The 12056-nt window shown below is 48.7% G+C and overlaps 1 protein-coding gene across 1 annotated transcript in view; it reads right to left on the bottom strand.

Moving 5' to 3' along the window:
• Cdh3 (cadherin 3) overlaps nucleotides 1-9863 on the bottom strand; it is a 48767-nt gene extending 38904 nt beyond the window's left edge. The window contains exons 1-2 of the mRNA XM_032888035.1: nucleotides 9762-9863; nucleotides 9430-9547 (exon numbers count right to left, since the gene is read on the bottom strand). Of these exons, the coding sequence (XP_032743926.1) occupies nucleotides 9430-9547; nucleotides 9762-9809 (166 nt within the window). The 5' untranslated portion in view covers nucleotides 9810-9863. The remainder of the gene's footprint in view (nucleotides 1-9429; nucleotides 9548-9761) is intronic.
• Between the last annotated feature and the right edge of the window lie 2193 nt (nucleotides 9864-12056).

Below are 12056 nucleotides of genomic sequence, written 5' to 3'. Positions count from 1 at the left end.
GATTAAAAGATAAAAGACTTGGGTTGGGGATTTAGGCCAGGGGGAAAGCGCTTGCCTAGCAAGCGCAAGGCCCTGGGTTCGGCCCCCAGCTCAAAAAAAAAAAAAAAAAAAAAAAAAAAAAAAAAAAAAAGATAAAAGACTCCCTAGAGAATTTTGATTATCAGCCAAACTTGTGAATTACTGAATCAGAGACTGAAGAAGGCAGGGATGAAACTGTGGGCGTAGGGTTAAGTCCAAGCCAGGGAAAATGTAAGAAAAGTCTAGAATGGGATTTATCCATTCTAAAACAAGAAATAAAAGGGGGGGGGTGTTTGGGAGTTAGCTGGGAAACTGGCCTGAGGGACTCTGTAGGGATAGGGCAGGGCGTGGGCCTGGAGTCTTGTTCTGGCTTGTGTGTAGGAATCCCACAAGCACCTATTTATCTCATGCCTGAAGGAGCAAGACAGGGCTTGTCCTGTGAAGGCAGCTCAGCCAGCAACCAGACTGAAGCAGGATACCCAGGATGTGCCAAGGGGCACGGCACCTTTAGCAGACCCTCCGACTGTCTAATTGTCTAAGCAGAATCTTATCTCCTCAGAACCCAGGGCGTGGGAGGCATTCTGAGCCTCCAGGTCTGGAGCTGGGACTTAGAGGAACTTGCCCGGGGTCACACAGTTTGGGGTGAGCATCGAGACAGAAAGTTCCCCTTTCTTTTAAGTGCTCAGGTGTATAGTATGTCTATCCCTCTGACCCATTTAACAAGAGTCTAAAGGAATTTGGGAGTGGGGCTCATGATCTAGCTATAGAGACCAGGTTGGTATTAACTCATGGTCCTCTTAGCACCTCAGCTTCCAAGCACTGGGATTAGATCCGTGCTACATGTTCACTTTATTTTTTTAAAGATTTATTTATTTATTTTATGTATATGACTACACTGTCACTGCTTCAGACACACCAGAAGAGGGCATCAGATCCCATAACAGATGGTTGTGAGCCACCACGTGGTTGCTGGGAATTGAACTCAGGACCTCTGGAAGAGCAGTCAGTGCTCTTAACCACTGAGCCATCTCTCCAGCCCAAAGATTAGTGCATCAGTTTTGCTTTCCTTTTCTTTTCTTTTCCAGAGCTGGGGACTGAACCCAGGGCCTTGCGCATGCTAGGCAAGCGCCCTACCACTGAGCTAAATCCCCAACCCCACATGTTCACTTTAGATGGGAGGTCTTATTTCTGTATAAAATGACCAAGGTCAGTGGGTCAGTGGGTCAGTGGGTCAGTGGGTCAAGGTGCCTGCCTCCAAACCTGCCAGCCTGAGTTGGAGGCCTAGGACCCACATGGTGGAAGGAGAGAACCAGCTCCCGCAAGCTTTCTGACCTCCAGGTGCCTGGTGTAGCACCTGGTATGCTTGGGAGAATGTGCATGTAATTCTACCACCTAGGAGGCTGAGGCAGGAAGGTCTCCAGTTCTAGGCTAGCCTGGGTTACATAGCAATACTCCGTCTTAAAAGCTAATAGAATCTTTTTAGAAATATGCACCCACGCCCCTATATAAATAATTCTAGGGAAGCGAAGACTTGCTAATCATGTCTTCTACCAGTGATCTAGCCATACCTCCAGTTCTCTTAGGCAGCCTCTTTATGTATTTATTGAAACAAAATCTTGCTATGTAGAGCAGGCTGCCTCACCCCACCATCTTCTGGGCTCACACTCGAGTACCAGAATTACAGGCATGCGCCATCATGCCTAGCTGTCAGGCTCCCCTACTCTCCCGTCTCTACCTTCCAAGCTCTAGGATCCCTGGCATGCGCCTCAACGCCTGGCCCTTCAGGCCCTCTCAGATGGGCAAAAATGGGATTATCAGGTTAAGGGGGTGGGGGAGAGGCCTGGGGTTACATCTCCTCAGCCTAGAGTTCTCCATTCAAGTCCTGAGAGGAAGCAGCCCGCCACATCCTCGATGACAGAAGTTGCCCCACCAAACTGTCTGTGTAGCTCAGAGCCTTCTCCTCTGTTACTAGTGAGTGATGAAGCCAAAGCGGTGAAAGAAAAAGGAAGTTGTTCACTGGGCTTGCTTTCCTAGGATGAGGTATTTCTGAGCAGCCCAGCAGGACCAGGGCAGCTGCGGCAGCCTGGGTAGCTATGGTAGTTTCTAGACCACTAATGTTGATGCTTCTGGTTTGGAATTTGGTAGTGGAGGAGATGAGAGGGGGGTGGGGTCTTTTAAGCTCTACTGTCTAGGGCCAGGGGTGGGAGGTGAGGGTTGAGGAGAGGCAGAAGATAAACAGCCCGTGGCAGTATCTGCTAAAAATGTCAGTCTGAGCAGGGTCAGGCCTGGTATCTGAACTCCACGCCCCCCATCCTAAGGAGGAACCAGAGCTGTTGGATACAAGTGTTTGCCCCCATCCCCAACCCCCCACTACACCAGTTCCCTGTGATTAACAGAAGCCAGGGGAGGGAACAGGAATTCAAAGCTTCTGAGTCAGAAGTTAACTATTTCCAACCTTCCTCTAGCTTGTCTGGGGCCAGAGGACTTTGCAATGGCTTTCCCTCAACCACTTGGATTCCCACATGGTTGGTACTGTACACTTCGGGAGCTTCAAAGCAGGATGCCACAACTTTCTAGTAGATGACACTGGGCAAGTTACAAAATTACTAATGTAGGTTTTCTAGCTAAATGGCGCCCGTACCCGCCCGTGGGGCTTTTGGAGGGTTAAAGGGGCTTATAACATCAGTAAGAAGTGTGGTTCTGGAATGCAGTAAGCTCTCAAGAAGGGGGGCCAAGGGCTGGAGAGCCAAGCCGGTGAGTCAAGGTACTCGCCACCAAGCCTGACAAACCAAGTTTGATCCCTGGATCCCACACAGTGGAAGGAGAGAACTAACTCTTGCAAGTTTCCCTCTGAGCACCACCAATGCGCCCATGTACACACACAAATACAAGACAAATACATAAACCTAATAAAAATAAAAGACGTCATTTCGGCTGATAGCTTTTGAACCCTTTCTTGCCAGTTTCTCTGCCCAAATCAATGAAGTAAGGGGTAAGAGATCAACACAAGGCATGTCTTCTGGTCTGAGGAAAGCCAGGAGGAGGGGGTGAGGGCATGGGGAGGGTCAGCATCTTGGCTCAGAGGAGGACTTCTGTGAGACTATGACTGTGCCCCATCATCTGGCCTGCCTTTCCCTAACACCACCTTGCTATCTGTGCTCAGGCTCGGACATTCCTAAACAGCTCTTGCTTGCGCTCCCTCCTGACATTCTATAGCCCAGCCATATGGAATGTATTTAAAACCCTAGAACCCACATGTTCACCTGCAGGAACATCCCCTGCCATCTTTCATGTCCAGCATTCTAGCTGTGTCTCGGTCTCCAGCTAAGACATCACTTCCTAATGGTATCGCCTTCTAAGCCGAGTCTCCATTCCCACTGCCTCTCCACATTTCAAAGTGGCCCGTGAAGCTTGGGGCTTCCATTCATTTGTTCACTAATGTATCCCCAGCCCTCAGAATGGTACCTGGCACATGCCTGTCAGTTCTCACTGTCTACCATGTGGGTTCCAGGGACTGAACTCAGGTTTGGCAGTGTTTTTATCTGCTGAGACCATTTGTCTTTTGAGACAAGGTCTTACAGGTCCATTAGCTCCCAACTACTGGGGTTACAGGAAAAGTGATGCACACCTCACTGAGATTCATATATAAAATTCCAATGTAGATAAATTGGCCTACGATCTCAGAAGCCTGAACAGTAGTTATCGTGAGAGAAGGGTGCTGGGAGGCATCTAAGTTACTGGTGACACCAGCGGTCTGTGTGCTGCTACACACATCTTAAGCTGGTGATGTGTCAGTAAGCCAGTTACTTTGCCACTTATCCCAACACAGTTAATTCTTTTCTTAGAATTACATTTATCCAGTTAGTTATGGCGGGGAGGAGGGAAAGGCGTTCGACCCGGTGTGTGTGTGGAGGTCAGAGGAAAACCTGCAGGAATGGTTATCTCCTTCCACCATGTGGGTCCCAGGGATCATATTCAGGTCACTGGGCTCAATGACAAGGTCCTTAAAGTGCTGCCATCTTGCCAGCCCTCAACATTACGTTATTCTTCAACATCAAGTCTCTGGACAGGAGCCTCACTGATCTTGGCAGGGGAGGCACTCTCCCCCTCCTATCCCACCATCGTCCAAATGTTTCTTAAAAAACCTTTAGCTTCTGGCCCTGGTTATTCCCTGTCCATCCTGAGATGCCTTCCTGATGCAGCAGAGGTGAGAACACCGGTTCTGGGTAACCTAGGAACAGTGTTAGGAGAGGAGGTGACTAGAGGTTTGAGACCAGCTCCCCTGACACAATGGATGGTGATATAGATCAGAGTCTTCAGCAACCAGCCCTCCCCTCTGTGAGGGAGGAAGGCAGCTGGCTGGGCTCCAAACCCCAGTTCCCTACCATTCATTCCTCTGAGGCAGATTTATGGGGCACTATAGAATCAATCCCCTTGGGCCATGGGCAGCCAACCAGGTTCTACATCCTGGACTTACCCAGTGACTCCATTTTACATGGAAGGGGGAAGGTCTTAGCACCTGCTTTGCAAGGGATTAAAATACAGCTCATGCCAGACTGTAAACTTCCCAAAAGCAGGGACTTTGTTTAGTTCGCTGCTTTTAGATACCCCTGAAACACGAAGATATCAATTACACATTTACTGAAAGAATGAAGCACTCCAAGCTAAGGGGGGGTTTTATGCCCAAAGCTGGGCTAAACACAACCACGTTGAAACTAAGTCAGGTTCACTGATGAACACAGAGTGGCCATTAGCATTTAGGCTTCCTAAGAGTTGGCGGACAGGGTTGACAGGAGTCAATTACCGTCCTGAGTGTCTTTGGCCAACATCTTGAAGCTGCTTCTCTCAATTGCTCCGACTCAAGAATGGGTAAGTGTAGGGATAATCTTTTTTTTTTTTGCACACTGGGTAAAGACTGTCTTTGTCTTATTCAAATGCTGATTCCTGAACCCTCAGAAGGCAGAGATCTAATTACAGACTGGATTTGGGTATTGTTAAGCACATCCTGCCTCAATGTTTTGTAAACATCTCTCTCCATCACCTTCTGACTGGTCAATTAAAGAGCTGAACAGCCAATAGCTGGGCTGGAGAGTTAAGGCGGGACATCTGGGCTGAAAGAGAGGGCCTCAGACAGGAAGCAGAGGCAAAGTCCAGCCCAACACGATGAAGAAGCAGGTGCAGGGACTAAGACAGACAGGTGACTGGTGGGACATAGGCCAGGCCAACACTGTCAGGTTAGAATAGTTGATACTATAGCCCAGCTATAGTAGTACCCAAAGCTTACAATAAATATAGTCAGTCTCTGTGTCCTTATTTGGGAAAGGCTCAAGGTTACAGGTAAGGTAACTATGGTCTTTCACTTCTAATAACTCTACTCATATCGCACAAGTTCCCACTGATCACTTTCTATGTTTGTCTATGCTCTCAGATCACACCTGAAGGACTAAGGTTCCTCCCATGGGAGGGGCCAGAATAGAGGAACAGTTCTGTTCTCTTTCCTTCGAGATTAACTTCTATAGTAAAAGTCCTAATATTAGGACCCTTGGAGACTGTGTTGTGTCCCCCTGTGAAGAAATGTTTTTGAAAAATGCTACAATGAAAACATCTGACTATCTGGGCATGGTGGTGCTTGCCTTTATCCACAGTACTCACCAGGCTGAGGCAGACAGATCTCTGCAAGCTCAAGGCCAGCCTGGTCTAAAGAATAAATTCTAGGCCAGGCAGGGTTGCATAGTAAGACTCTGTCTCAAACAAACAGACAGACAAATGACTAAGTGCTCACAGGAGTAGGGATTGACTGGTGTCTGTGAGAGCCAAGACCCAGCATTCCGATTCTTCCTTCCGCACAACACGGGAGTCAAAATTTACATTCAAATCCTAGTGAGGCACTACACAATGGCTGTGGTAAAATCACAGTCACTGGAGTTTCTTTTGTAAAATGACAAGCTGGGTATGGGAGGCAGAAGCAGGTGGATCTCTTGTGAGTCCAAGGCCAGCCTGATCTACATAGTTCTAGGCTAGCCAGGGCTACATAATGAGACCCTAGCTTTAAAAAAAGGGGTTGGGATAAGGGTAAAAAAAAAAAAAAAAAAAAAAAAAGGACTGACCTTCACAATGGACTTACTGGGCGTTGGGTAAGCACCAGGAAGTAAAAGTTCTATCTGGGAGCCTGGAAGATGTTTATGAACTGTTGAACAAATTAAAACCAGGAAGCCGAGCCTTTGTTTCTCCATCTTTAAAATCTCTGGCAGGGTTTTTCTCAAGTTCCACCTCTGAGACTAAGACCTCAAAATATTTAATATTCACCTTACCTGCTTCGAGGGAATGTTAAGAGGGTAGAGCAAGCTCGGAGTTGTCTGAAGGGCTTTGAAGAGAAAGGCGCGCACACACACAAACAAGGCGCTAATTACACCACATCATTTCTTTGAGCTCAACTTCATAGCTTCTTGTAACATTCATAACCCAGGGGCAAGGAGGGAGGGTTGTAATATGGAAAGTGTTGTTTGTTTGGCCAAACTTGGGGGTTTGTATGTACCTGCAGGATAAGCCTTTTAACCTTGTCAGATCCAGGGACATCAATGTTTCAAGAGAGTTAGGGTGGAGGCAGAGAAGTAGAAATGTAACAGCAGCTGAAGACCGTGAAGAAAAATACTGGGGAGTGAGACCTGCATATTTTTGTTGTTGTTGGGGGAAGTTTCATTCATTTAGAATTTGAAAGTCTAGTTTTACAGTGCTAAGTATCAAATCCAGGACCTAATTCTGCCACTGAGGTACAGCCACAGCTGCATTTATATATATGCCTTGCTCTTCCTAGGCAAGCGCTCTACCACTGAGCTAAATCCCCAACCCCACATTTTATTTTTTTAAGAGACCACCTCTTAGGCTGGAGAGATGGCTCAGTGATTAAGAGCACAGAGGGCCTGGGTTTAGTTCCCAGCACTCAGGAGACTTACGACCTCTATACTTTCAGTACCAGAGAACTGGAGCCCTTTTCTGGCCTCTGTGGGGACACTCATGTGCTGTGCATACATATATGCGGGATCTCTCTCTCTCTCTCTCTCTCTCTCTCTCTCTCTCTCTCTCTCTCTCTCTCTCTCTCTCTCCTAAGTGAAAGAGCTTGCTGAGCAAGCCTGAAAACTTGAGTTCAATATCAGGAAACCACAGAGGGAAGAGAAAATAGACTTCTGAATGCACTCTGGCCACAAATAATAAATATTGTTGTTGGGTGTTATTTTGTTTGTTCTGTTTTTTGATAAAGGGTCTCACTATGTTGCCCTGCCTGGCCTAACTGACCATCTGCCTACACCTCCTGATGGGATTAAAGGCATGCATTACCACACCAAACTAAGTAATTAAAAAAAAAAAAAAAAAAAAAAAGCTAGGATTTTGCTATAGTTTCTATGTTGAACTGAATTCCTGGGGCCAAGGGATCCTGTCTCAGTCTCTGAAGGAGCTGGAACTATAAGCACACTATCTAGCATGGAAAATCTCAACTTACTAGCTCAAAGTGGGCCAGAAACTTGCTTTCATTTAAGACCAAACTGACTTCCCATTTCCGGGGAAGCCTGCCCCGAGATCGTAGGGAAAAATCACGATGTGCCAAGCACATTAGCCCACTCTCTGTTTTATTAACCAGGTACATTCTTGGCACAAGCCTACCATTTTCACAATCATAAACCAGACATCAGAGAAGGCAGAATTTACTTAGGGGGGAAAAAGTTTTAAAGTTCGTGATATCACCAGGAAGCTCAGGTCAACTTAACCATGTAATCAAAACCCCAGATCAGCAACCTCCAGCCAAGTGAAGTGACGGTTAATCTGATACTTTTTGCTTCAGTGAGGAAGATAAGACACCTACAACTCAAAGCCATACCTGCTCTCCGAATAGAGCAGAGGATGTGGAGGCGGGGGCGGAGGCCGGGGCAGGGAGGTGGATTTGGCAGAGATCTGGTCAGCCATAGAGCTTCCTCAGGGAGCCAGAATTGGATTTGGGGCCCCGGCCAAGTTAACATTTTTACAGGTTGGCTCAGTCGCAGTTTGTTAGCCCGCCAGTAATAAACCCATGTGCAAGAATTTAAAGTTTATGAGGCATGGCCTCTTAATGCCTGGGCTCCGACTCCCTACAGCCAAGCCTTTAAGGAACCTAGCCTAGCCAGGGTGTTAATTGTTTTGTCAATCTGCAGAGTTATTTGAGAAAAGTTTTTTTTTTTTTAAAGGCATTCTACAGACACGAGGGTCTCACTTTTCTTTTGGAGAAACAAAAGGGAGAGTCATTCTGCCTCTCAGCGAAGACACTCCCATATTCAAGTTTTGGCCATGTGTACCTTGGGTGAGAATCACTAGAAAGTGCTAGGTGGCAAATGCTTTTTGGAAGTCAGCTGAAACTACAGATCCTCTCCCAAGTCCTCTGGAACTTTACTCAAGGATCCCCAAGTTACTCCTGGTTTAACAACTTCGGTTTAATCTCCCGAGAAAACCCCACTGTCCTCTCTAGTCAAGAGCCCGCCAACCAGCTGATAGATGCCGGAGTCTCATGACACACTGGTTCTCAGCACCAAAATGACCCTCCACTTTCAAGTTTTTGAACTTGAGTGAAGAAAATCGCAACAGAAAGATCAAAATGTGCTTTGATCGCTCGCTCACTCGCCGGCTTGGGACACAGATTGCCCTGCCCCCCCCTCCACCCCCCGCGACTCAAGTGATCTAACATCCTAGTACCAAGACACTTGAAGTGAGGGACTTAGTGTCCCCAGAGCATGATGCCCTCCGCCCAGGTGTGCCAGGCCATTCGCAGGCAGGCAGCAGGGGCACAGGCCCTCCGGGAATGGCAGGGTTAAGAGTGCATTCCAGCTGCCCGGGAAGAAGGGGGGCGGGGAGGGCAGCCTGGAGAAGAGAAACAGACCCGGTCTGTCTGTCGGAGACACAAAGCACGGTTCACAAAGGGGGCCAGAGAAGGGGTGAAGGGGGCTGCTCTGGGCACAGTTCATCCCCACACCTGCGCGGGGGTTGCGGGAGGAATGTGCATTGCGCATTCCTCCGCTATGGCCCGGGCGGGAGAGTTTTCCACGTCGGGGTTGGGTGAGGGGCTCAGCCGGGAGGCACCAAGAGGTCAAGCCAAGCAGCAGCAGCAGCAGCAGCAGCAGCAGCAGCAGCAGCAGCAGCAGCAGCAGCAGCAGCAGCAGCAGCAGCAGCGAGGCACAGAGGAGTTGGACGTTAGTAGACGCACCGTTGCGCTGCCCTCTCGCTCCCATCCCAGCCCCGGAGCCACTTTCTGCGCCTCCCGGGTTGTGAGGTGGCTCCAGACGTCCCAGCTCTGGTCTAGACAACTCTCCGATGGGCCACAGAAAAGCGAACCACGCGCGGTCTTCCGCACTGTGGTTCCATCCAGGCTGGCTCCGGGAGGGGTCTTACCTTTCTCTAGCGCTTGGCTCGGCTCCAGGTCAGTTCTTCCCACCTCCAAGGTCACTCCAGCCTCCTGGATGAAGTCCTCCCGGTAGGGCTCGGAGACCACGCTGCGTAGCCAGCAAACCTGAGTGTGAGGGAAGAAGGGTTAAGGAGAAGGCTGAGTCACAAGCGTGCCTGGTTCTGTACACTCATCCTTGGGAGTCCTCGGTGGGCCTCCGGGACAACCTTGGCCCCAAGGAACACAGCCCTAAGATTCCCCCGACGCCCGCAGCGTGAGAACCCCACCCGCCCTCCAGGGAGCAATCTGAGTTAGGACCATTAGCAAAGCACTGTGGTACCTGGAGCAGGAGGAGCAGGAAGACCAGGGGCCCACTAAGAAGCTCCATGACTGAAGGGAGGTGAGGAGGCTGCCGCGACGGTAGCCAAGCGCTCCGCTAAGCTCCGGGTGCAGCTTTGAGCAACGCGGCTCGCTAGAGCCCGCGGGAGGAGGCCAGGTGCGCTCAGGTAGCTGCTGATTGGTCAAACGTCACAGGGTCCCGCCCCCTCGCAGGTGGAGTCGAGACCAGCTTGGCGAAGTCGCTCCCGAAGCTCCTAATGGTCTTCCCCGGTACCCTCCTCCGTCCTCCCTGCTCTTCTGGAACTACTTCTGAAAGGTACCCCGTGGCTCTCGCAGTTTCTGGCTTCAATGGAACAAATGTAACAAAACAAAACCCCCAATCCACTCCACCTCGGCCTCTGCAGCACGGGAAGACAAATATTCCATTGCTGGCAGCTACAACGGAAAAAAAAAAAAGTGGAGACGCATCTGAAACCCGACAAAAAAACAGAGGCTCCTCATTCATGCTGCCGGAGGCGCTTGTGTTCAAAGCTTTGATGGAGGCAGGGCGTGTCTTTACACCAGCTATAGCGGGGTCTGCCCTCTGCCACTTTCTCCACCTCCTACACTATCCCGGGGGAAGCACTGGGGTTTTAAAAGTAGCATCGAGGTCTCAAAGGACCGCGGTAAGGGATCTGATGTACGTTTGAGAGAATAGTTACTTCCGTTTGCACCTGAACAAGTGGAAGGAAGCTAGTACAGAAAGCCCCAGAGTTTGGAAGCCATAGTAACTTCAAAGGGCTTGAGGTAGGGAACAAGTTATTTGTTATTAGCTCCATTATTTCTGGCACCCCCAATTTAGCTCCATTATTTCTGGCACCCCCAATTTAGCTCCATTATTTCTGGCACCCCCAATATAAATATTTTCTTCCTCAAATATAAATGTTTCTTTAATTTTATGTTAAATGCAAACAATGGAGATGTTTTCCTTATTAGTTATCGTTATATGTGTGATGACCCACTGCACCCAAGTGGAGGTCAGAGGACGACCTTGTGGATTTAAATAGGTTCTGGGATTGAACTCAGGTCGTCAGGATTGTGCTTTACCTGCTAAGTCATCTCCTTTGCCCTTTTATTTGGTTTGTTTTTATGGGGTTTTTGTTTTGACGAGGGTCTCACGTTGTAGTCTCAGGCTGGCCTTGAATTTACTGCAAGCCTTCCATCTCAGTCTCCTAACTTCTGGGATTAAAGACATGACCCGTAATGACCAGCTTAATAATGATGCTTTTTAAAAGAAAAAAAGTGTAATGTATCTCAGGCTGGCCTTAAACTCAATATGCACCTGGGGATAGCCTTGAACTCCTGATTCTCCTGCTTCTACCTACCTTCCTAGTACTAAGGCTTGCAAACCCATGCCTGGTTCAGGTGGTTAATGGCAACTGAACTCTGAGCTTCATGCATGCTAGACAGGCTATCATCTGAGCTACAACCCTAGTCCCAATAGTGACAATCTTAAATGTAGCTAAAACCCAGCTGCAGTGTAGTGCTTGTCCCTTGAAGACAGCGCTCCTAGCGAGCTAGAATGTGTTCCTCTTCTATGTTGCTCTTTCAACTATATTGGACAAGTGGCTGTCCTCCTTACACACAGGCACACAGGTCCCTGGGCTTCAACTGCCCCATTCCACATGCCCTTTCCCAATAAAAGCAGCTCTCCCCACTTTAAAAATTTTTTTTTATGTATTTCATGCATGTGAGTTCACTGTCGCTGTCTTCAGATACACCAGAAGAGGGCATCAGATCCCATTACAGATGGTTGTGAGCCACCATGTGGTTGCTGGGAATTGAACTCAGGACCTGTGGAAGAGCAGTCAGTGCTTTTAACCACTGAGCCATCTCTCCAGCCCCTCCCCCATTTCCCCTCCTGCCTCTCTGCTGGAGATTGAACACAAGATCTTGCCCTCGTCAGGCAAGTGCTCTATGCAGAGCTGCAGCCTCAGCCCCGGGTTAAGATGAGCTCTCTGAACCAATGTATCTTTTCTTTTTTGCTCTTATTCTCTGCCTGCTCCCCATCTTCCATTGCTCTCCAGAGAACCCCAGGATGATGCCTCTTCTTTTCCCTGCCTTCTCCATCTAGCTCAGCTTGAAAGGTGTGTTTTTAGGGGTTTTGTTTTGTTTGCCTTCAAGTATTAACCTGAACCTACCTGTCCTTCCTACCCAAGTCTCTGGCTGAGCAGTGGAACTTATGATGTAATCAGGCAAGCATTGGCTCGACTCACTTTACTGGGTGGGATTTAGTCTCAGGCCCTGCCTCTTACTG

Source organism: Rattus rattus, chromosome 17 (genome assembly GCF_011064425.1).
Source record: "Rattus rattus isolate New Zealand chromosome 17, Rrattus_CSIRO_v1, whole genome shotgun sequence".
Lineage (NCBI taxonomy): Eukaryota > Metazoa > Chordata > Mammalia > Rodentia > Muridae > Rattus > Rattus rattus.
This window is presented reverse-complemented; position numbering and strand designations above follow the sequence as displayed.